The sequence below is a fragment of the Rhinatrema bivittatum genome, chromosome 1 (genome assembly GCF_901001135.1).
Source record: "Rhinatrema bivittatum chromosome 1, aRhiBiv1.1, whole genome shotgun sequence".
NCBI lineage: Eukaryota > Metazoa > Chordata > Amphibia > Gymnophiona > Rhinatrematidae > Rhinatrema > Rhinatrema bivittatum.
In genome coordinates this window covers 831,975,774-832,000,639 of record NC_042615.1, presented here as the reverse complement: position 1 = coordinate 832,000,639, position 24,866 = coordinate 831,975,774, and the positions used below count along the sequence as shown (strand labels likewise).

The 24,866-nt window shown below is 46.5% G+C and overlaps 1 protein-coding gene across 1 annotated transcript in view; it reads right to left on the bottom strand.

Annotated features, from left to right (window-relative positions):
* GBA2 (glucosylceramidase beta 2) overlaps positions 1–24,866 on the bottom strand; it is a 123,941-nt gene that overhangs the window by 55,174 nt on the left and 43,901 nt on the right. The window contains exons 5-8 of the mRNA XM_029583204.1: positions 17,870–18,109; positions 6,592–6,694; positions 5,173–5,326; positions 2,928–3,053 (exon numbers count right to left, since the gene is read on the bottom strand). Coding sequence (XP_029439064.1) covers positions 2,928–3,053; positions 5,173–5,326; positions 6,592–6,694; positions 17,870–18,109 — 623 coding nt within the window. The remainder of the gene's footprint in view (positions 1–2,927; positions 3,054–5,172; positions 5,327–6,591; positions 6,695–17,869; positions 18,110–24,866) is intronic.

The window sequence follows — 24,866 nt, the reverse complement described above, 5'->3', positions numbered from 1 at the left end:
CCTCCGGAAGAGGAGAGAGCTTAGCCATAGCTCGGCCTACTCGGAGGCTCGAGTCAGGAGAATCCCATTCCCTGGAGAGCAGCTGCAGCAGCATGGGATGAAGAGGAAATGTTTTTGCAGGAGGACGCAGTCCCGCTAAACCAGGATCACCTTTTGATGCTCCCGTATTCAAGCCTGAGGGGTCCTGAGGCGCATCTATATCTAACTCAGAAAGTACATGGGAAATAAGCGGTTGAAGCTCATCCCTTTTAAAAAGCCGTTGAGACTCTGGGATCATCCTCCTCCATGTGCATGCTAGACAAAACTCCATCCAGGTCCGCAGCACCATCCTGATCCGGATTCGGGTAGACCGGAACCGGGTCTGGTAAGTTGGGAATGGGAACTACTCGAGCCCGGGTAGAACCTGAGGGAGTCCCCGAAACGTCCCGGGCACCCTCCAATCTGCTTACTTTAGCGGGAGAGGGCCCAGAAGGAACGCTGTCCTGTTGAAACATGTGTGCCAGGTAAGCATTATGCATTAATAAAATAAAATCAGCCGAAAAAGCAGGTGGGGGATGGACCCCATCTGAGGGAACAAAAGAGCTGAGTCCTGGAATTGTTCCCGAAATTGAGGGGTCCCCCGGGGGGGTGGGGTGTCCAGAGTCAAAACGGGCGGAGGCAGAGCAAAATCGGCATCAGGGCTGCCATGTGCTGACAGACGCATCTGCATTCAAAATGGCCACCGTTCCCGCACTCAATGGGAACAGGGGCGAAACACACCCCCCCCCCCCCCGAAGGAAGACAGGCTGGAAAATGACTGCTTGGTCTGCTGTCAGCTCTTGAAGAGCCCTCCCAGCCAGGGAAGCATTTGGTACAAATCCCCTCGCGGGAGAGCAGAGTCCCAGGCTCCCCCCAGGCAGCACATCGTGTCCCTTGCGGCATGGGAGAAGGGAAAAACAGCTGAACAACTGCCCCAGAAAGCGCTCCTGGCAGCCGCCGAAAATTTAAAACTAGCCAAAAACTTCTCTCCAGACGACCGCAACAGCCCGGGCTCAGTTTTTTGTTTTTTTTTTTTAAATAGGGCTGAGGAATGGCGCCTCTCAGCACACAGAACCCCGAGGAATGGCGCCTCTCAGGTCAGTCAGCCTTAGGATAGGGGGAGCGGCTGGACTATCAGCTTACACCCCTAGGGCCAGGAACGAAAGAAAACAACTTTAAAGGAAAACAAAAACCTACCTTAGAAAGAATACAAGCTTATTCAAGGCAGCAACACATGCAAGCTGCAAGGCAGGCAAACTTAAGAGCCTCCTATCAGTTTCCTGACTAAAAACTTATTTTGTTTTTTTTAAAACTTGATCCACTCAAAGAAAAAAAGCACTATCAGGCCAATACAGTAAAGTTCGCGGGAGAGCGCCCGCTCTCCCTGCGCGTGCACAAGCCACTCTCCTGTGCGCGCGATTCACTAAAACAAATTATATCAAATTAGGGCCTGCTCTTTGTATAATCTACAGGTTTATTAATCCCTTCAACAAAGTGAAGCAGATTTGTGAGGCAAGACTTGCCCTGGGTAAAGCCATGCTGACTTTGTTCCATTAAACCATGTCTTTCTATATGTTCTGTGATTTTGATGTTTAGAACACTTTCCACTATTTTTCCTGGCACTGAAGTCAGGCTAACAGGTCTGTAGTTTCCCGGATCGCCCCTGGAGCCCTTTCTAAATATTGGGGTTACATTCGCTATCCTCCAGTCTTCAGGTACAATGGATGATTTTAATGATAGATTACACATTTTTACTAATAGGTCTGAAATTTCATTTTTTAGTTCCTTCAGAACTCTGGGGTGAATACCATCCGGTCCAGGTGATTTGCTACTCTTCAGTTTGTCAATCAGGTCTACCTCATCTTCTAGGTTCATCGTGATTTGGTTTAATCCATCTGAATCATTACCCATGAAAACCTTCTCCATTACGGGTACCTCCCCAACATCCTCTTCAGTAAACCCTGAAGCAAAGAAATCATTTAATCTTTCCGCGATGGCCTTATCTTCTCTAAGTGCCCCTTTAACCCCTCGATCATCTAACGGTCCAACTGACTCCCTCACAGGCTTTCTGCTTCGGATATATTTTTTAAAGTTTTACTGTGAGTTTTTGCCTCTACGGCCAACTTCTTTTCAAATTCTCTCTTAGCCTGTCTTATCAATGTCTTACATTTAACTTGCCAATGTTTATGCTTTATCCTATTTTCTTCTGTTGGATCCTTCTTCCAATTTTTGAATGAAGATCTTTTGGCTAAAATAGCTTCTTTCACCTCCCCTTTTAACCATGCCGGTAATCGTTTTGCCTTCTTTCCACCTTTCTTAATGTGTGGAATACATCTGGACTGTGCTTCTAGAATGGTATTTTTTAACAATGACCACGCCTCTTGGACATTGTTTACTTTTGTAGCTGCTCCTTTCAGTTTTTCTCTAACTATTTTTCTCATTTTATCAAAGTTTCCCTTTTGAAAGTTTAGCACGAGAGCCTTGGATTTGCATACTGTTCCTCTTCCAGTCATTAAATCAAATTTGATCATATTATGATCACTATTACCAAGCGGCCCCTCCACCATTACCTCTCTCACCAAGTCCTGTGCTCCACTGAGAATTAGATCTAAAATTGCTCCCTCTCTCGTCAGTTCCTGAACCAATTGCTCCATAAAGCTATCATTTATTCCATCCAGGAACGTTATCTCTCTAGCGTGAGCCGATGATACATTTACCCAGTTAATCTTGGGGTAATCAAAGTCTCCCATTATTACTGCACATTGCCAGTTTGGTTAGCTTCCCTAATTTCTCTTAGCCTTTCACTGTCCGTCTCACTGCCCCTGCGCAGTTCTGGGGAGGAGCAGCCTGCTTCCTGTGGGGGTTTTTTTGGCTCGGATCCTGGAAGCAGCAGCCCAATCCTTCCTTACCTGTTCTGAAGAATGGGTTTCTGCCACTCGTCTATCTCACGCTCCCAGTCCTTGTAGTGCGTCAGTGCGTAGAGAGAGAGTGCCGGGCCAGCGTCTCCAGCGCTGCCAAAGAAACGAGTGTAACGTCTGAAAAAGAAAGAGAACCTCTTCAGAAGTGCAAACCCTTTCCACCGACATAAGACTCCGTCTCGTTCTCTTACTGGTTTCCTCTTTCATCCCCCAGCTCAGATTGCAAGAAGCCCAGCTCACATGCAAGCCAAGTGTATCGGGCAGACATCCAGTGCCCAAATTGGGTTCCCTGCAGGCTGAGATTCCCTTTATCGGGCCAACAGAAGATGACGAGGGAGGTATGTGACCTTTCAAGAACCACCACAACCCCCAGCAGATTCATGCATGTCACCCATTCATTCATGTCACCTTCAAAGTAGTAGTAGTAGTAGTAATAGTAAGAACATAAGAACATAAGAAAATGCCATACTGGGTCAGACCAAGGGTCCATCAAGCCCAGCATCCTGTTTCCAACAGTGGCCAATCCAGGCCATAAGAAACTGGCAAGTACCCAAAAACTAAGTCTATTCCATGTAACCATTGCTAATGGCAGTGGCTATTCTCTAAGTGAACTTAATAGCAGGTAATGGACTTCTCCTCCAAGAACTTATCCAATCCTTTTTTAAACACAGCTACACTAACTGCACGAACCACATCCTCTGGCAACAAATTCCAGAGTTTAATTGAGAAGAAGTCTGTATATAGTCCGTCCCCTAAATAAGCACCCAACCTTTTCTTCCAGCTTTAGTCTCAGGCTAGCCCTCAGTGTTGGACTCAGGGGTTCACATAGCCACACGCAGTATACTTGTGTTTTTTGGACTGAGATATTCTGTGGTTCACTGTTAATCCAGCTCCGGATCTGGGGATGTTGAGTTAGATGTTTTGAGGGGAGACAAGAAGTTGCAGGCAGCCAGATTTACCGTTGCTGGGCTTTGGAAAGCCATTGCTACTGCCACCCGATGGTGTGCTCAGCTATTTGAGGTGGCTTAGGGTGACCTGCAGAGAGACCCTGGGCCTGGGGATGACCGTGGAATTGGTTTTCTTTGCAGGGGTTGGATGTGCAGTGAAAGACAGGTCCTGGTAAATTAAATACTGCAACAGCTGAGATTTCTTTTTTCAAACCTATGCCCATTATGTTGTACAGAGAAAATCTCTGCAGGGCCTTTATCCCAGGTAAGTACTTTACCTCTAGCAGGGATCGTGCCCTATCGATTGCTGGCCCCAGCCGCTGGAATGCACTTCCCACAAACCTGCGCCTTGAACCCTGCTCCTTCAAATTGAAGAAAAAGCTTAAGAGCCGGCTCTTCCACCAGGCCTACCCAGACTGTCCACGCACATCCAGTCCTCTCTACTAAACCATGCCTTCTACGTTACTACGTTAATCGTTTACCTCTCCAGTTCTTCTTCTCTTGCTCACCTGTTTAGTCTTTTCTAGCTGTTGTACTATGTTGTCCCCCCCCCCCCCTCCCCCGGCCCTGTTCATTGTATTTTCCATCTACCGATATGATGTACCCACTAATATCGGTATGAAAAAGCCTTTCAATAAATATATTTATTTGATTTATATTCCCTCTTGTCACCCTTCAGGTACTGGGGGTATTTCCTTATCCCATGAAGGCTTCCACTCTAAGGGCCGGTTCTCTGTCTATGGGAAAACAGCTTAGTGAATCAGACCCCAAGTTTGGAGGGCGAAGTGACTTGCCCAAGGTCACTGGGATTTTAACCCTGGCTTCTCCAGGTCACAGCCTGCTGCTTTACCATTAGGCTACTCCTCCACTTTCCCTTTGCAAACGGGGGATAACCTACACGGCGCTGCCATAGGCCTGCTGGGCAGACTGGATGGACCATTTGGTCTTTTTCTCTGTTTCTATAAATGTATATTTATAGAAAGAGAAACGCTCAGCATAATAATTATCTAGAGCTGCTACTCTGCATGAACGATCAGGACCACATAGGTCCCTTCTTCAGGTGTGATAGCAAGGCTGGCAAAAGGGAAGACGGATCTATAAATCTCTATATCCCACTCTTCTGTCTTGCTGCAATTGCTGAGGAGGAGACCTATGTGGTCCTGACAGTTTAAGTAGAACAATAAAAGGGGACCACAAAATAATGCACCTCTCAGAATGCCTTTCCCTGCAAGATACAGGCAGCGTGGGGGCGCACTCTGGTTTTCCCGACTGGACGCAGCGGCACTGACCTCTTGTGCTCCTTCTCGCCAGAACCAAATCTGAAGCAAGGCATGTCCCAGGCCAGGCAGAACTCCAGGGCGCCGTGGCCCCTGGCAGGCACCAGACAACCGGCAGCCACAGCAGCAGCAATCATCTGCCCTTTCTCAGTCGGGGGGCTCGGACCTGCGGGGAAGAAACACAGCCAGACAATCAAGCTACCAGCACGACCCCTGAAACCTCCTATGGAAAAGCCTGGCCAGGAGCGTCACAATGTGAGAGAGACAGTCAGGAGAAGACTCGCACAGCGCACGACCCCTGAAACCTCCTATGGAAAAGCCTGGCCAGGAGCATTACTACAATGTGAGAGAGACAGTCGGGAGAAGACTCGCACAGCGCACGACCCCTGAAACCTCCTATGGAAAAGCCTGGCCAGGAGCATTACAATGTGAGAGAGACAGTCGGGAGAAGACTCGCACAGCGCACGACCCCTGAAACCTCCTATGGAAAAGCCTGGCCAGGAGCATTACAATGTGAGAGAGACAGTCGGGAGAAGACTCACACAGCGCACGACCCCTGAAACCTCCTATGGAAAAGCCTGGCCAGGAGCATTACAATGTGAGAGAGATAGTCGGGAGAAGACTCACACAGCGCACGACCCCTGAAACCTCCTATGGAAAAGCCTGGCCAGGAGTATTACTACAATGTGAGAGAGACAGTCGGGAGAAGACTCGCACAGCGCACGACCCCTGAAACCTCCTATGGAAAAGCCTGGCCAGGAGCGTCACAATGTGAGAGAGACAGTCGGGAGAAGACTCGCACAGCGCACGACCCCTGAAACCTCCTATGGAAAAGCCTGGCCAGGAGCGTCACAATGTGAGAGAGACAGTCGGGAGAAGACTCGCACAGCGCACGACCCCTGAAACCTCCTATGGAAAAGCCTGGCCAGGAGCGTCACAATGTGAGAGAGACAGTCGGGAGAAGACTCGCACAGCGCACGACCCCTGAAACCTCCTATGGAAAAGCCTGGCCAGGAGCGTCACAATGTGAGAGAGACAGTCGGGAGAAGACTCGCACAGCGCACGACCCCTGAAACCTCCTATGGAAAAGCCTGGCCAGGAGCATTACAATGTGAGAGAGACAGTCGGGAGAAGACTCGCACAGCAAAATGAACATCAATACATATTCTTCCATCTGCGCCAGAAACGGTTTAGATCCTCCCTAGCAGCTTTCTGACCTCCATAATGGCAGTATTAGGTCAACTCTCTCTCAAACGTGGGAAAGAAAGCTCACTCAGCGGTCACCTAATGTCACCCTTGAAGGTTTGCTTTGAATCAAGAGCACCCAGCGCATGACGTTATGCTGCTGTCATCTTAGAGCAGGGTCTCTAAGGGTCTTCCTATGGTTACCAAAGCTGAGGAACTGAATACCAGCTGATGACTGACCCTCACCTGATGGGGAGTCCAGGCGGCCATCAATCAGAAGGTCCTTCCATACCTCTTGTCCCAGCCCTGCTGGGTTAAAAGCTGTCAGGTAGGTAACCTCGATGCCAGCCTAGGAACAAACATGAAAAGGTGTTACAGATGTACAGACTTCTGTTATTAAGAAAGGAATGGAGAATAAAACAGAGAATATCCTAATGCCTCTGTATCGCTCCATGGTGCGACCTCATCTTCAGTATTGTGTGCAGTTCTGGTCACCACATCTCAAGAAAGATCTAGCAGGATTAGAAAAGGCACGATGCAATGTGTAATATACACCACCTTCGCACCAGGCATGAATGTTACCAGGCGATCCTCATGTCCAGCAGCCACCCAGCCATCTATATTCCTAATAATCGAATTCTAGCGTGATGTATTAGGTTCAAAGCACATCAGACATTATCCACCCCTTGTCTGCCTTTTATGAAACCAGTCTGGTCCCTATGCATTAAACACGCTCTGCCTGACACGCCAGAACCTCAAAATGTTTGAGTGACAATAGGTTTCAGAATAGCCCTCTTATACGTTACCGCCAGCTTGAAATGACTGGAGCAATATTTCCTGTTTAACATCTCAGTTTGGACTCAACTCTCAACATCTTCAATTTCTATAAAATCACATGTTCTAGCAGCATTTAAAATGGTTAATGTCTCTTTAGCAGCATCCCTCAAAACGGTGCCCGATATTTTATCATTATTCTAAAAAACTTCCTCAACAGCCTTAACCAGAACTGAGCAAATGTGCTCATCCTTCAAACAGTCATCCAATTTCCACCCCCTAGAGAACTATCCAGAATATCCAGAGAACATTTTAACACAATAGGATTACTCAATAAGGCCCGACGCAGGAGAACACACTGAACCCAACTATAGTTTATCAATAAAGATACGTTTATTCATAGAAGCATAACCTAGAAATGACGGCAGAACCATCCAGTCTGCCCAGCAAGCCCACGGTAGCATCTGCCGCACCTTGCAGGTTTCCCCCATGCTTAACAGTTTCCCAGTCCGTAAAAGTCGGGCCTGCGTTGGTTGCTGTTTAAATCCAATTCCCCGTTTTGTTTTGTTTTTTTTTCTCATACTTATCTGTTACTCTTGGCTCTTAGTAACCTTTTGATTCTATTTCCCTTCTACCCCCACCATTAACGTAGAGAGCAGTGTTGGAGCTGCATCTAAGTGAAATATCAAGCTTGATTAGTTATGGGTAGTAACCGCCGCAATAAGCAAGCTACACCCATGCTTATTTGTTTACCCAGACTATGTAATTCAGACCTTGTTGGTTGTTTTCTGTATATAGATCTACTTTTCTTCATTCCCCCTGCCGTTGAAGTAGAGAGTTATGCTGGATAGGCATTGAAAGTGAAGTATCAGTCTTTCTCCCATGCCGTTGAAGCTGGATATGTACTGAAAGTGAAGTATCAGGCTTATTTGGTTTGGGGTAGTAACCACCGTAACAAGCCAGCTACTCCCCGCTTTTTTTGTGAATGCAAATCTTTTTCCACGTTTCCTCTTGCCGTTGAAGCTTAGAGCAATGTTGGAGTCGCATTAACCGTGTGTGTGATTATTGAATAAGGGTATTATCTTTAGGTAGTAGCCGTCATTCCCGCGAGCCACCCACTCTTCATTCATGTCCTCTAGACTTTATGGATCCACAGTGTTTATCCCACAAAACTATATTGCCCGCCTGGGTCTCTTCTGATCTTGTGAACACAAGAAAAATATCTAGCAAATAATTGCAGCTGAAGCAAAATAAGAGGAAATATATTTGCTGTTATTTGGAAACGAGCAATTTTGTAGTGTTTCCTGTATAAAAGTAACCTTATTTTTCAGCGTTTCCCGGAGGCACAAGACTCATTTAAATGGAGAGTTTCAGGCTCTTTACATTCAAAGAACAAAATAATTTGAAACACTTAAGACATGATTGAAAACAGCAACTTTGCTATTATCAAAAATAGGCCCAATAATGACCTGAGCATATAGAGGGTTGCACCAAACGAGAGAGAAAACCACAAAAAAGAAAAACCAATACAATGAAAACCCACTACATCGTAACCCCCAGGAAACAACCTTGGGCACTCAAAACTAGGCATAACATCCCAGGTTGAGACGCAAAGTCAGAGAAAGCAAAAGACTTTCCCCCAACCCTTACCAGTCCTCACCAGAAATAATAACCAAAAGCAATACCCAGCTCTACTCTGGAGAGAGTATGGAAAGAAGACAGAACGAGTAGATGTGACTCGGTTATTTACACTTTCAGATCATAGAAGGACTAGGGGGCATTCCATGAAGTTAGCAAGTAGCACATTTAAGACTAATCGGAGAAAATTCTTTCACTCAATGCACAATAAAGCTCTGGAATTTGTTGCCAGAGGATGTGGTTAGTGCAGTTGGTGTAGCTGGGTTTAGAAAAGGTTTGGATAAGTTCTTGGAGGAGAAGTCCATTAATGGCTATTAATCAATTTTACTTAGGGAATAGCCACTGCTATTAAATTGCATCAGTAGCATGGGTTCTTCTTAGTATTTGGGTAATTGCCAGGTTCTTGTGGCCTGGTTTTGGCCTCTGTTGGAAACAGGATGCTGGGCTTGATGGACCCTTGGTCTGACCCAGCATGGCAATTTCTTATGTTCTTATGACCCTCAGAAAGAAAAGTACCATCAACCCACCCGCATGAATCTCCACATCCCCCCCCCAGAAAATGAACTAGAACCAAATGAAAAGTAAAACAAGAGACTATCTAAAGAAAAACCCAAAAGTACAAACCACCCCATTCTTCATCCATCAGGTAAAGAAAAGGAAGCATACAAAAAGCACTAATAGCACATCCAGATATAAGTAGCAACCCAACCAAATCATTAACATTTCATAATGCATCACAAATTATTTATTTATTTACTTTTATATACCGACATTCATTGGGATATATCACATCGGTTTACATGTTAGTGTGGAGAAATAGTAGGATGAACGTATCTTACTATTTTTACATGGAACGGAGGCAAATCAACAGTTAATACAATTACATTTTAACACTGGTGAACATTGAAAAGAATTGATTCAAACAGCTCAACAGGGCAATAACTATAGTTACATAGGGAGGTGGGCATCTCTAGTTATTTACATAGGGGAAATCTGTACTTAGGAGGCATAGTGGGGCTTGTTGAGGTACGCGGGCATGTCTAAAGGTTAAGTAGGATTGTGACGTTACCGGGTGGGACCAAGACAGTCCCGCTCGAAGGACTTGCCGCCCAAAAGAACCAAAAACCAGAGTCTACACATCCAGAAGGTAGTCTTGAGCAAACGTATGAAGGGATGTCCATGTGGCGGCCCTGCAAATCTCTTGCGGGGAGACAGATTGGCTCTCCGCCCAGGAAGTAGCTTGAGAACATAATGAATGAGCCTTTAGGCCCTCCGGAACCGCCCGACCTTGACAAAGATAGGCCGAGGAAATGGCCTCCTTCAACCACCACGCAATAGTGGTCTTAGAAGCTGGTTTGCCCCGATTGGGACCACTCCAGAGGACAAAAAGATGGTCCAAGACCTGAAAGTCATCAGTGATCTGGAGATACCCGAGTAGAACTCGTTTGATATCCAGTTTACGAAGATCGCCTACAATGGTACCTGCAATCTCCTCTGGAGAGAACGCTGGAAGCTCTACCAACTGATTGACATAGAAGGTGGAGACAACCTTCGGCAAGAAAGAAGGCACAGTCTTGAGGGATACACCTGAATCCGAGAAGCGCAAAAAAGGTTCCCGACAGGACAATACTTGAATCTCGGAAACGCGCCGAACGGAGGAGATAGAAACAAGGAAAACTGCCTTGAGCGTGAGGTCCTTTAGCGTAGCCCGACAGATTCGAATGGGGCAGCACAGAGGGCCCAGAGAACCAGATTAAGTCTCCACGACGGGCAAGTATTGCGAGCGGGCGAAAGCAGGTGTTTGACTCCCTTCAGGAACCGAACCACGTCCGGGTGGCCCGCTAGGGGATGACCCTCGACCCGTCCCAGGAGAGAGCAGAGAGCGGAAGCTTGCATGCGCAGAGAACTGAAGAAAAGGCCCTTGGAGAGACCCTTCTGTAGAAAAGAAAGAACCAACGAGATCAGGGCGGAGCGTGCTGAGACACTGGACTCCTCTCGAACAGTCTCAAAGACCTTCCAAATGCGCATATAAGCTAGAGAAGTTGACTGCTTCCGGGCTCGCAGCAAGGTGGAGATAACCTCCTCCCTATAGCCCTTACGCCTCAGGCGTTTGTTCAAAAGCCAGGCCGCTAGACAAAGCGATCGGCCTGGTCGAAAAATACTGGCCCCTGCCAAAGTAGGCGAGGAAGATGGCCTAGCCAAAGAGGTTCATCCTTGCCAGGTTGATGAGATCCGCGAACCATGGTCTGCGAGGCATTCGGGTGTTACCAGAACCACAGGCCTTCGGTGGAGTTCTATTCTCCTGAGAACTTTTCCCACCAGCGGCCACTGGGGGGGGGGGGGGAGGAACACGTACAGAAGGACGTCCGTGGGCCAGGGGAGAGCCAGAGCATCCACGCCCTCAGAGCCGTGCTCCCTCCAGCGGCTGAAGAACAGATTGGCCTTGCGCAAGGTCGCCATGAGGTCCAGGTGGGGGGGGACCCCACCTGTTGACAATCAAATCCATGGTTTCTTCCAAGAGTTCCCACTCTCCAGGATTGAGTGCTTGATGACTGAGAAAGTCGGCCTGAACATTCTCCTTGCCCGCGATGTGGGAGGCCGCCAGGACTAAATTACTTACCTGATAATTTCGTTAGATGGACTCAGGACCAATGGGTATAGTGTGCTCCTGATAGCAGTTGGAGATGGAGTAAGATTTCAATCTTAGGAACAAACTCAAAGAAGGTGGTGCTGCTTTATTGGGCCAATTGGACATATCAGCGGCATCTGATACAGTTACTCATGGCCTTTGGGGATGAGTGCTGCTGTTCCGTACTGCTTTCAATCGCCCACCAACCTTCAGTCAGGTACGGACAGGTGAGAGGTGTTGGCTCGACGTGCTCTGCTGTATCATTTCATTGCATCTACAGCCCCTGGGCTGGGTGTTAGCTGTGCTCGGGGTAGGTTCCCACATAACTGGCAGGTGACGCACAGTTCTGTGTACCATATAGCTCAGATGAGAGTCTCCTCGTAGATTTGTTTAATCAGTGGTTTAAGGCAGTAAATATTTAGTTATCTGCAAACAGAAAACAGCTTTTATGGCAGAGTAGGGCTGAATTTCCTGGAAATAGTCTTTTTATGACTACTTTTAATGATGTGAAGATTGCAGATTTTGTTGAAACCAGAAATCTAGGATTCCTGACTGACAACACCCAGATAAGGAGACTGGCCAAGAAAGATTTTTTTTAAAATAATGAACAGTACATCCCTTGTAATTTTACATTTCCAATAATTTTAGATCAATGGTGCAGGCACCAGTATCATCGTATTTAGATTGCTGCCGCTCGCTATACCTTGCCCTATCTAAGAAGCTAAGGCGAGTTCTACAGACGGTCCAAAGTGCTGCAGTGAGAATAATCGCAGGGGCTGGCTACAGGGAAAATACATGACTGACAGACAGACACCCTGCTTGAGGGAATTGCACTGGCTCGCTATGGAGCAGCAAATTAAGTTTAACATTTTAACAATAGTGCATCATATGCAAATTATTGCCACCAAATCATCCATCTCGTAATTTGGGATCTATACAACAAAATGTACTTATTAAACCTACTTTTAAGACATTGGGGCTGCAGGAATCAAGAGCCGGGACTTACTTTTCCTGGGCCTTCAATGGGGAATTCATTGCTCATAGACTTGCAGGGAGAAGCAAATTCTGTAAAACTGAGAAAAATTGTGTGGAGAGAGATGAAGAAATGGCAGAAATATTAAACAAATCCCTGTGTTCACTAAAGGTGATCCTGGGGAAGGACCTTTGCTGGTTAACAAGACCACAGATGGGGATAGGATAGACAAAGCAATTTGCAGAAGAGAATGTATGGGAAAAGCGAAGAAAACTGAAAAGTGTACAAGGCCATGGGGCCGGATGAGGTACATCCCAGGATACTGAGGGAGCTCAGATGTGTTGCTGGGTCCATTACCTGCTATTAATCAAGTTTACTTAGGGAATAGCCACTGCTATTACTGGCATCAGTAGCATGGGATCTTCTTAGTGTTTGAGTACTTGTGGCCTGGATTGACCACTGTTGGAAACAGGATGCTGGGCTTGGTCTGACTCAGTATTGGAGAAATTACTTACCTGATAATTTTGTTTTCCTTAGTGTAGACAGATGGACAGATTGCACTCTTCTGCTAGCAGATGGGAGACGGAGTCAGATTTCAAACCTGACGTCACTCTAGATATGGGGAGGTCCATAGAATGGCAACAAAAATGGTCTGGTGTCAGTATCAGAAGAACTATGAGGAGAAGCTGAAGGATCTGAATATATACAAGAACATAAGAAATTGCCATGCTGGGTCAGATCAAGGGTCCATCAAGCCCAGCATCCTGTTTCCAACAGTGGCCAATCCAGAACATAAGAACCTGGCAAATACCCAAAAACTAAGAAGATCCCATGTTCCTGATGCAATTAATAGCAGTGGTTATTCCCTAAGTAAACTTGATTAATAGCAGTTAATGGATTTCTCCTCCAAGAACTTATCCAAACCTTTTTTGAACCCAGCTACACTAACTGCACTAACCACATCCTCTGGCAACAAATTCCAGAGCTTTATTGTGCATTCAGTGAAAAAGAAATTTCTCCGATTAGTCTTAAATGTGCCACATGCTAACTTCATGGAGTGCCCGCTAGTCCTTCTATTATCCAAAAGTGTAAATAACAGAGTCACATCTACTCGTTCAAGACCTCTCATGATTTTAAACACCTCTATCATATCCCCCCTCAGCCGTCTCTTCTCCAAGCTGAACAGCCCTAACCTCTTTAGTCTTTCCTCATAGGGGAGCTGTTCCATTCCCCTTATCATTTTGGTAGCACTTCTCTGTACCTTCTCCGTACCTTCTCCATCGCAATTATATTTTTTTTGAGATGCGGCGACCAGAATTGTACACAGTATTCAAGGTGCGGTCTCACCATGGAGCGATACAGAGGCATTATGACATTTTCCGTTTTATTCACCATTCCCTTCCTAATAATTCCCAACCTTCTGTTTGCTTTTTTGACTGCCGCAGCACACTGAGCCGACGATTTCAATGTGTTATCCACTATGACGCCTAGATCTCTTTCTTGGGTTGTAGCACCTAATATGGAACCTAACATTGTGTAACTACAGCAAGGGTTATTTTTCCCTATATGCAACACCTTGCACTTATCCACATTAAATTTCATCTGCCATTTGGTTGCCCAATTTTCCAGTCTCACAAGGTCTTCCTGCAATTTATTACAATCTGTTTGTGATTTAACTATTCTGAACAATTTTGTGTCATCTGCAAATTTGATTATCTCACTCGTCGTATTTCTTTCCAGATCATTTATAAATATATTGAACAGTAAGGGTCCCAATACAGATCCCTGAGGCACTCCACTGTCCACTCCCTTCCACGGAGAAAATTATCCATTTAATCCTACTCTCTTTTTCCTGTCTTTTAGCCAGTTTGCAATCCACGAAAGGACATCACCACCTATCCCATGACTTTTTACTTTTCCTAGAAGCCTCTCATGAGAATCTTTGTCAAACGCCTTCTGAAAATCCAAATACACTACATCTACCGGTTCACCTTTATCCACATGTTTATTAACACCTTCAAAATAATGGAAGAGAGGAGGTGCAGGAGTGATATTATACAGACCTCCTGATACCTGATATGTATTAACAATGCACAAACTTCAAAACTTTTCCACTGGAAAGAGTAGAACTAAGGGAGTCAACTAAGAACCAGTATCAGGAAATATTTCTTCTCAGAGAGGGTGGTGGATGCCTAGAATGCCCTCCCAAAAGAGGTGGTGAAGATGAGAAGAGTAAATGAATTCAAAATAGCATGGGGCAAACACTGCCATTCCCTAAAGACTTAAAGGGATGGTATAACATTTCTACATAGAGTAACCTGCACGGAGCAGCAGTTACTACCCTTAACAGAAGGCATGGGGGTAACCTGCACAGAGCAGCAGTTACTACCCTTACAGAAGGCATGGGGGTAACCTGCATGGAGTGGCAGTTACTACCCTTAACAGAAGGCACGGGGAAACCTGCATGGAGTGGCAGTTACTACCCTTAACAGAAGGCACGGGGTAACCTGCACGGAGCAGCAGTTACTACCCTTAACAGAAGGCATGGGGGTAACCTGCACAGAGCAGCAGTTACTACCCTTAACAGAAGTCATGGGGGTAACCTGCATGGAGCAGCAGTTACTACCCTTAACAGAAGGCATGGGGGTAACCTGCATGAAGTGGCAGTTACTGCCCTTAACAGAAGGCATGGGGGTAACCTGCATGGAGTGGCAGTTACTGCCCTTAACAGAAGGCATGGGGGTAACCTGCATGGAGTGGCAGTTACTGCCCTTAACAGAAGGCACTGGGGTAACCTGCACAGAGCGGATGTTCCCTTAACAGAAGGCATGGGGGTAACCTGCACGGAGCAGCAGTTACTGCCCTTAACAAAAGGCATGGGGGTAACCTGCACAGAGCGGCAGTTACTACCCTTAACAGAAGGCATGGGGGTAACCTGCATGGAGCGGCAGTTACTACCCTTAACAGAAGGCATGGGGGTAACCTGCATGGAGTGGCAGTTACTGCCCTTAACAGAAGGCATGGGGGTAACCTGCACGGAGCAGCAGTTACTGCCCTTAACAAAAGGCATGGGGGTAACCTGCACAGAGCGGCAGTTACTACCCTTAACAGAAGGCATGGGGGTAACCTGCACGGAGCAGCAGTTACTGCCCTTAACAGAAGGCATGGGGGTAACCTGCACAGAGCGGCAGTTACTACCCTTAACAAAAGGCATGGGGTAACCTGCACGGAGCAGCAGTTACTGCCCTTAACAGAAGGCATGGGGGTAACCTGTACAGAGCAGCAGTTACTGCCCTTAACAGAAGGCATGGGGGTAACCTGCATGGAGCAGCAGTTTTACCCTTAACAGAAGGCATGGGGGTAACCTGCATGGAGCGGCAGTTACTGCCCTTAACAGAAGGCATGGGGGTAACCTGCATGGAGCAGCAGTTACTACCCTTAACAGAAGGCATGGGGGTAACCTGCATGGAGCGGCAGTTACTATTCTTAACAGAAGGCATGGGGGTAACCTGCATGGAGCAGCACTTACTATTCTTAACAGAAGGCATGGGGGTAACCTGCACGGAGCAGCACTTATTATTCTTAACAGAAGGCATGGGGGTAACCTGCACGGAGCAGCACTTACTATTCTTAACAGAAGGCATGGGGGTAACCTGCACGGAGCAGCACTTATTATTCTTAACAGAAGGCATGGGGGTAACCTGCACGGAGCAGCACTTACTATTCTTAACAGAAGGCATGGGGGTAACCTGCATGGAGCAGCACTTACTATTCTTAACAGAAGGCATGGGGGTAACCTGCACGGAGCAGCACTTATTATTCTTAACAGAAGGCATGGGGGTAACCTGCACGGAGCAGCACTTACTATTCTTAACAGAAGGCATGGGGGTAACCTGCATGGAGCAGCACTTACTATTCTTAACAGAAGGCATGGGGGTAACCTGCACGGAGCAGCACTTACTATTCTTAACAGAAGGCATGGGGGTAACCTGCATGGAGCAGCACTTACTATTCTTAACAGAAGGCATGGGGGTAACCTGCACGGAGCAGCACTTACTATTCTTAACAGAAGGCATGGGGGTAACCTGCACGGAGCAGCACTTACTATTCTTAACAGAAGGCATGGGGGTAACCTGCACGGAGCAGCACTTACTATTCTTAACAGAAGGCATGGGGGTAACCTGCATGGAGCAGCACTTACTATTCTTAACAGAAGGCATGGGGGTAACCTGCACGGAGCAGCACTTACTATTCTTAACAGAAGGCATGGGGGTAACCTGCATGGAGCAGCACTTACTATTCTTAACAGAAGGCACGGGGGTAACCTGCACGGAGCAGCAGTTACTACCCGTAACAGAAGGCATGGGGGTAACCTGCATGGAGCAGCAGTTACTATTCTTAACAGAAGGCATGGGGGTAACCTGCACGGAGCAGCAGTTACTACCCGTAACAGAAGGCATGGGGGTAACCTGCATGGAGCAGCAGTTACTACCCTTAACAGAAGGCATGGGGGTAACCTGCATGGAGCAGCACTTACTATTCTTAACAGAAGGCATGGGGGTAACCTGCATGGAGCAGCACTTACTATTCTTAACAGAAGGCATGGGGGTAACCTGCACGGAGCAGCACTTACTATTCTTAACAGAAGGCATGGGGGTAACCTGCACGGAGCGGCAGTTACTACCATAAGCGAATTGCTGGGAGAGTACATAGATCATTTGGTGTTTTTCTGTCATTACTGTGTTTCTATGAACGTTAAATTAAAAGCATAGTTTTTTAGGTACACATTTATGGGAATCATATGTCTAGTTTCTATTGCTGAATGTATAAGTGCTTGATTTTAATTATGAATGTTTACTGTGATGTGCTCAGGTCAATTTTAGTGGAGTTTAGTGGACTATAAAGATTTATAAATAAATTTCTATACACGTTTAATGCTTTACTTAGCCGAGTGCTTTCTTTAACCCATTCCTAATAGGACCTGAAACAGGTAGGCAGTTCCATAGGCTGAGCAGTGAGAGCTGCAGCTGGCAAAGTGTGAGTGACGCTCCGAGCACGTATGATCGATTGCTCATGCGCTCAGCTCCGAGGGAACTATGGTGCCAGCTCCATCTGCAGCCCCAGTGAGGGGGGAGGCTCTCTGAGGTGGTTGATAGGGGATTGAATTCCAACTTCCCTCTCTGCCAGAGAAGTAGCAGGATCTAAGATGAGTAGTGAAGGGCGAGTTACATGGCATTACGATTCCAGCTGCCGGGCGTTCTCGGAGGATCCGCTGGCATTCCACCGCCCGGGAGCACCGCCTTTTGTCTCAGTGTCTGGACTTTCTGCCCCATTCAGCAACAAACCCACCGCCCTTTCCGGGTCGGTGTTTCGGTTCCGCTAGCCCAGAAGTGAGGTTATCAGAGAATAGCGCCAGCCAGATGGCCGAGGAAGAGGCCCGTCCGTGCTCCCCTCCTGCTTGTTTTTTCACACACCCCCCCTCAGTCACTTCTCGCCCTTTGCCCCCTTACCTTTTCCCTGGCGGACACTGCCATTGTGTATGGGTTACTGGACGTGCAGTGGTGAAGGAGAATGCCGGAGACCTGCTTCCCCCCCTCCTGAAAGCAGAATGGTTCATTCCAGTGCCCTCCATCCTGGTCACTCTTGGCCCCTGTCCCATTCCTCATGGTGAACATGATCGAAACACTGACATCTTCATCGCTTCTGTTCTCCACTTCCCAGACAAAGACCCCTACAGGCAAACTTGTGTCCTGCAAAAAGCAAAAGAACACAAGGGTGAAAAGAGATCAGGGAAGTGTTCCCTCCTGAAAAACTACACATCAGTGAGGCATGGAACCCACTGTGTCCTCCTGAAAAACTACACATCAGTGAGGCACAGACAGGGCATGGAACCCACTGTGTCCTCCTGGAAAACTACACACCAGTGAGGCACAGACAGGGCATGGAACCCACTGTGTCCTCCTGGAAAACTACACACCAGTGAGGCACAGACGGGGCATGGAACCCACTGTGTCCTCCTGGAAAACTACACACCAGTGAGGCACAGACGGGGCATGGAACCCACTGTGTCCTCCTGGAAAACTACACACCAGTGAGGCACAGACAGGGCATGGAACCCACTGTGTCCTCCTGGAAAACTACACATCAGTGAGGCACAGACGGGGCATGGAACCCACTGTGGGCAATATATTCAAAGGCATTTAGTCAGATAATGTGTAAGTTATCCAGCTAAAAGCTTTTGTATAATAAGGGACCTTACCTGGTTTAAAGTTTATTGCAATAAAGCAAAACATTTCACAATCACTCAGTGTACATTTGTGTCTTATGCACCCTTAGTAATTAAACAGTTACAATTCACATTTTTCTGCTTCCCCTTCCTAATTAAACAAATTGTAAACTCAAAAGTAGAATTCAACCTAAACCCTATCTCACACCCAGCTGCTTCACAATCCCCTTCGCCACCTGACTTATGAGAACCTCATCTCCCCAGCCCTCCCATCCACTTAATCTGTTTTGCCCGGAGTCATCCCGACATCATTTTGCAGTTGAACCAATAAAGTAACACGCTCTTAACAGTTCTTGCTTATCAAATCAAATTCTCCCCCAAAAAATTATAGATTTAGAAACCAAATTACGTCATACCTGTAAACGTAACCTGGCGCTTAATATCAACTGCAAATAGTGCTGCTGTTTTCAATATAATTGCAGGCCATTCAAAGAAATGCTCACCAAAACCATTCAGTGATGTCATAAAACGGCCATCAATTTATATCAAGTCCCCTAGCACGGGCCACGTGTCGGACATAATTCATATCAAAACTGCTACCTTTGCTTTGCTGATTCACAAGTGGACAGAGTTTCTAAATCTCTCATTCATTTGTTTGGGGGGGATTGACTTGATAAGTTATAACCTTGTCTCTGGACTCTTCTCGTTGTGTACTTAACAGTTTAAAACCAGATAACGTTGAGTTTGCTAGAAGCTTCTGGATGTATAGCTTTCCCACATCACCAAGAAAGATTGCCCTGTGTAGAAATCCAGTTTGGCTTGCCAAATTTTCCATCTGCATCGCGTTATGCAGAAGATTACGCCAGTGCCAAAACGAGGAGATGGTGAAGGGTCTCTCCAAACAGTAGGGAACAAGCCAATATTGTCTAGGAATGGCAGCTGCTCTCCTTTATGTTCAATAATGGATCATGAACTTGGATACTGGTGTGACTGTCAGAGTTACCCAATGTTGGGAATATTGCTGATGCTGTTCAAATCTGGTCCCATTCTCAGTGCTGGGCATTGGATCCTGCGGCAGATTACGGTTCACAGACCCCCCCCAAAATGCTCCTTGCTCCCTGACCAGAAGCATAAATTACCTAAAGCTGGCAAGTTCAAAAATGCAGAGAGCTTTACCTTCAAGCTAAAGCCCTACAGATTGAATTCAAGCCACGAGGAATAAGTCTAGAGATCTTCTTCTGATAGTTAATCAATTTATGCAACATCCAAGAAATCACACTTTTCATTTTGTCGCAATTTCCCACCTTTTTTTTTGCAGTAAAGGTTGCAGAGATCTGAGCTCGATTTCCAGCCCAAATTTCAGAGTTTACGATTCTGCCAGATTTAGTAGCTGGACAATATTTCATGCGATATCCTTTAAGGAAATTCATAAGTTCTGGGGATCTATGAATGGCTCTAATTCTCCTTTGAACTTATATTCGTTCACCTGTTATTTTTAAGTTTTTGCATAATGATTTGTAAAAGATAGATTCATGATTTTAACATCTAGACATACACCACATGTTAAAACAGGATGGCTACTCGTCTATTTTACAAAAAGCTAGATTTGGACCCTTCTGTCATGTTAAACTGTGGTCCGATTTCCACATTGCCACTTCTGACTCAAGTACTGGAGGGTATGACCCCCAAGTCAATTACAACTGAATCTTGATAACGATTTTTAGATCTTCAATATGGGCTCAGAAAATGTTATACTGAAATTTTGCTTTTGACAGGGGAAAAGCTATACTTTGACGCTGTTGGATGCATTCGATTATTCTATTCTACTATCTTGTTTAGCAAAAATTGGAATTGGAGGTACCGTCCTCGAATGGTTTATATCCAATATATCAAATCGAGTTTAACGGGTCAGGGGAGGCAACCAACGACCACGGGCGCTCTGCAAGATTCGGCACTGGCAACTATGCTTTTTAATAATCTATCTGCATCCCATTTGCAGATTACTGGCTGGCCTTAGTTTTTTTTATCCCGATGTCATCCTGAGTCACTTGCTTTTTCAGAAGTTGCTGTTTACATCTCAGCAATTAAACAATGGATGACTACAAACAGATGAATGTTAAATATTTCGAAAACTGAAGCAATGGTACGGTCAAGAACTGATCGGACAGCTTTACAAGCAGGTGAATTCCAGGCCTGCAGTTTGGGTGTTAGCCTGGATTCCTCACATTAATAATTGCCTACATTACGGAGGCTCAAGCCCTTTTTGGAAGCTGATTCCGGTCGGCTCTTCAAGCTTTGGTTTTAATGAGGTAGATACCGCCGACCGCAGCAGTCCGGGTTTTCGAAGGCCCCTATCAGAATTATATTCCTTGCACTGGCTACACACAATTCAAAATTTGAACGTTTATTTAGTTTTACAGAACTGCATCAGTTAAAATCTCATACACCTTCCCATACGCAGCGAAGCGCCACCCAAATTTTCCTTTCGGCTGAGAGAGACAAGAGAATGAACTTTCTTGGTAGCATGCCCTGTTATGTGGAGAGCAGTGTCTTCCTTAGTCTCTTCGTAGGAGGTTTAAAGGCTCTCTTTTCTCAGGCATTTGGATGTAATTACAATGTTTTGCTTTCGTTTCCTGCAAATAGGAACTAATTTTGGTTTTCATGAACTGTGACTATGCGACAGACCATTTTCTGTTTCTCTGTTTTAGTTATAATTTTAAATTCTATTCTGTTTTGTGTTTTTCTTATTGAATTTGTAATTATGTTCTGTATTTACTGCTCTTCCAACACGATCAGGGCGGTTTACAGATTAACACAAGCAGTATGGAGTAAATTGAAAAAAAATCACATAATATCTGAGATTATAAACAGGTACCAGACTTCCAAATTTACATTACGTCATAGGCTAGTTTGAATAAAGGAAAATTGGTTCTTACCTACTAATTTTCATTCCTGAAGTATCACGGATCAGTCCAGATGAGTGGGTTTAAGCCTCCCTACCAGCAGATGGAGGCAGAGAACAAAACTCTGAGGCACTGCTACATAACAGAGTGTGCCACCCAGCGGCGGATTCACGATGTTGGACCGGCCCGGGTATTCGCCGCCCAGGCCGGCCCAGGACACATCACGTGGTCTGCCGAGCATGGCTCCGTCACGGGAGACCACGTGACTGGAAGGACCAGCCCACCGGGGGATGCCTGATCCCCCGATAGGCCAATCCCTGCCTGGTGCCACCTGCAGTCCCTCAGTATTGACCTGTACCCAAACCAAGATGTCTATGTTAACAAACCCCAATAAACCTTGGGTGAACAGAGACAAAGTTGGAACCCCCTGGTTTAACAAAACATATACCAACTATGTGCAGTTGTGATTACTCTGATCAAATTAAATACCAGCTGAATCAGCTTAGCCATATCCAGACGCAAAGAAGTCTTTCGTCAGAAGGGGATGGGTCTCTGGACTGATCCGTGGTACTTCAAGAACAAAAATTAGCAGGTAAGAACCAATTTTCCTTTCCGGTTCGCACCACGGATCAGTCCAGATGAGAGGGATGTACCCAAGCCCCTCTACTCTGGGCAGGAACCAGAAAGATCTGTGCCCAGTACACACTTCCCAAACACCGCAACCTCTGGAGCCCGCACATCTGGTGAAAGTGTGAAGAGAAGACCACATCGCTGCATGAGATCTCGTGCGGAGAGAGCAGATTCCCTGCGCCCTAGTGGAATGCACTCGAACCCCTCTAGCACCGGCTGGCCCTTGCAGACGTAAGCCGAAGCTACCGTTTCTTAATCAGCGAGCAATAGTGCCCTTGGAAGCCTTATTTCCATTCTTTGGTCCAATAAACAGGACAAACATATTCCAATCTCCAAAAGGGATTAGTCACCTTGAAATATCGCAAAAGAATACAATGCACATTCAATAAATGATGTTCCCTAGCCATCAAAGAATCAGCTGTCAGGTTCGAAAAAGCCAGAAGCTCGACTACTTAGATCAATGTTATTTATTGCCTTTTGTTCCCTATCTACTTGTTAATTGTAAACCGACATGATGCGATTTTTATCGCGAATGCCGGTATAGAAAAACTTAAATAAATAAAAATAAAATAAAAAGGTGAAAAGAGGACACTATATTCGACAAAAAATAAGGAACCATGCATAAAGAGCCCCCATCATCTGAAAAAACAAGGACAGGGTCCCTACATGACAATGCTTGCAGCCCAGAAAGTCACCTAGCTGAACAGATGGCAACCAGAAAAACAGTCTTCAAGGTTAAATCCAATGACGCAATCTGCATTGGCTCACTAGGAGGCCCACACAGCACCTGAAAAACCAAATTCAAATTCCACGCCAGATAGATCCTCCGCACCGGAGGATGTAGATGCTTCGCCCCTTTCAGAAAAGGGACTACATCTGGATGAGATGCCAGCGGTCTTTCCTGAATCCTGCCATGCAGGGAACCCAAAGCTGCTACCTGGACCCAAAGGGAATTATACGTTAACCCTCAGACAACCCGCTCTGCAAAAAGTCCAAGATCTGCAGGATGTCCACCTCTAAGGGCTGCATTTTATTCAGGAAACACCAGGATTCGAAAATTCTCCACACCCGAACATAAGCCATTGAAATGGAAGGTCTCCTCACCTGAAGGAATGTTGCAATCAAAGGCTCCGAATATCCCTTCAAACTGAGACGCCGACTCTCAAAAGCCAAGCCGCTAGACAGAAGTGATCCTCCTGGTCCAAAAATACGGGTTCCTGACAAAGTAACCCTGAGAAATGAGCCAAACAAATGGGTCCGTCTACCGCCAGATGCAGAAAGTCCACAAACCACAGCAGACGCGACCACTCGGGTACCACCAGAATCACTCTGCCTGGATGAACTTCAATGCGCCGCAGCACCTGACCTACGAGTGGCCAAGGAGGAAACACATACAAGCAAGAGGTGTGCCAGCCACGGCTGAATGAGACCGATGTTCTCCAATCCGACCTCCCGTCTGAGAATGAAAAAGCGATCTGTTTTCGCATTTTCTGGAGTTGCCATGAGGTCTATCACTGGTTTGCCACACCTTGCTTGCAGCAAGGTGAAGGCTTCCGCCGAAAACGCCAACTCTCCTGGATCAAGACGCTTCTGCTGAGGAAGTTCACTTGCACGTTGTCCACTCCCAGCCACATGAGAATCAACTAGTCTCTCTAGATGCTTCTCTACCCATACAAACAGCTACTGCTCCTCCCGGGCCACTAGATGACTCTTTGTACCGCCTTGACGATTGATGTATGCTACCATTATCGCATTATCCGAGAATACTCGCACAAATTTGCCCCGAATGAGCGGAAGAAACGCCAACAAGGCCATGTGCACCGCCCTGGTTTCCAGTCGATTGATTGACCAAGCCACCTCTTCTGGCGACCGCTGACCCTGAGCTGATTTTCCTTGACAAATTGCCCCCATCCAGAGATGCTGGCATCCGTGGTTACCAGTACCCAGTTGGGTATTTCCACATCCTTTCCATTCTCCAGATTGTGCCGTGACAGGACCTGGCATCCTCTGGAAATGGTAAATGTAGATTAAATCCTTCTGATAGCGGATTCCACCGTGATAACAGAGCCCAGTGAAGAGGACGCATGTGAGCAAGAGCCCATGGCACTAAATCCAGCGTAGAAGCCATGGACCCCAGGACCTACAGGTAATACCAAACCTTGGGCACTGACAGGCTCATCAATCGAAGAACCTGACTCTGCAGCTTGAGGACTCTCTCCGAAGTCAGGAACAGCTACTGTTCCTTCAATACCCAGCCGGGTATCAAAGCGAGCGCCCAGATACTCCAAGGATTGAGTCAGCTTCAGATGACTCTTTGCAAGATTCATCACCCAGCCCAATGCCCCCAGAAGCTGGAGTACCCACTGGAATGAATGACCACACTCTACCTCCAACTTTGCTCGAATCAGCCAATTGTTCAGGTACGGGTGTACCAGGACACCCTCCTTTCTGAATGCCACCGACACTACCACCTTTGTGAATATATGTTGTGCCATTGCCAACCCAAAGGGAAGAGCCTGAAACTGGAAATGCTCTCCCAGATTCATGAACCTCAGAAACCGCTAATTTTCAGGGTGAATGGGGATATGAAGGTAAGCCTCTGACAGATCCAAGGACACTAAAAACTCCCCTTTGTGCACCGCCGCTATCAGTGTGCGCGTCTCCATCCAAAAACATGGCACCCGGAGAGCAGCATTTACCTTCTGCAGATCGAGAATGGGCCAAAAGGTCCCTTTCTTCTTTGGCACC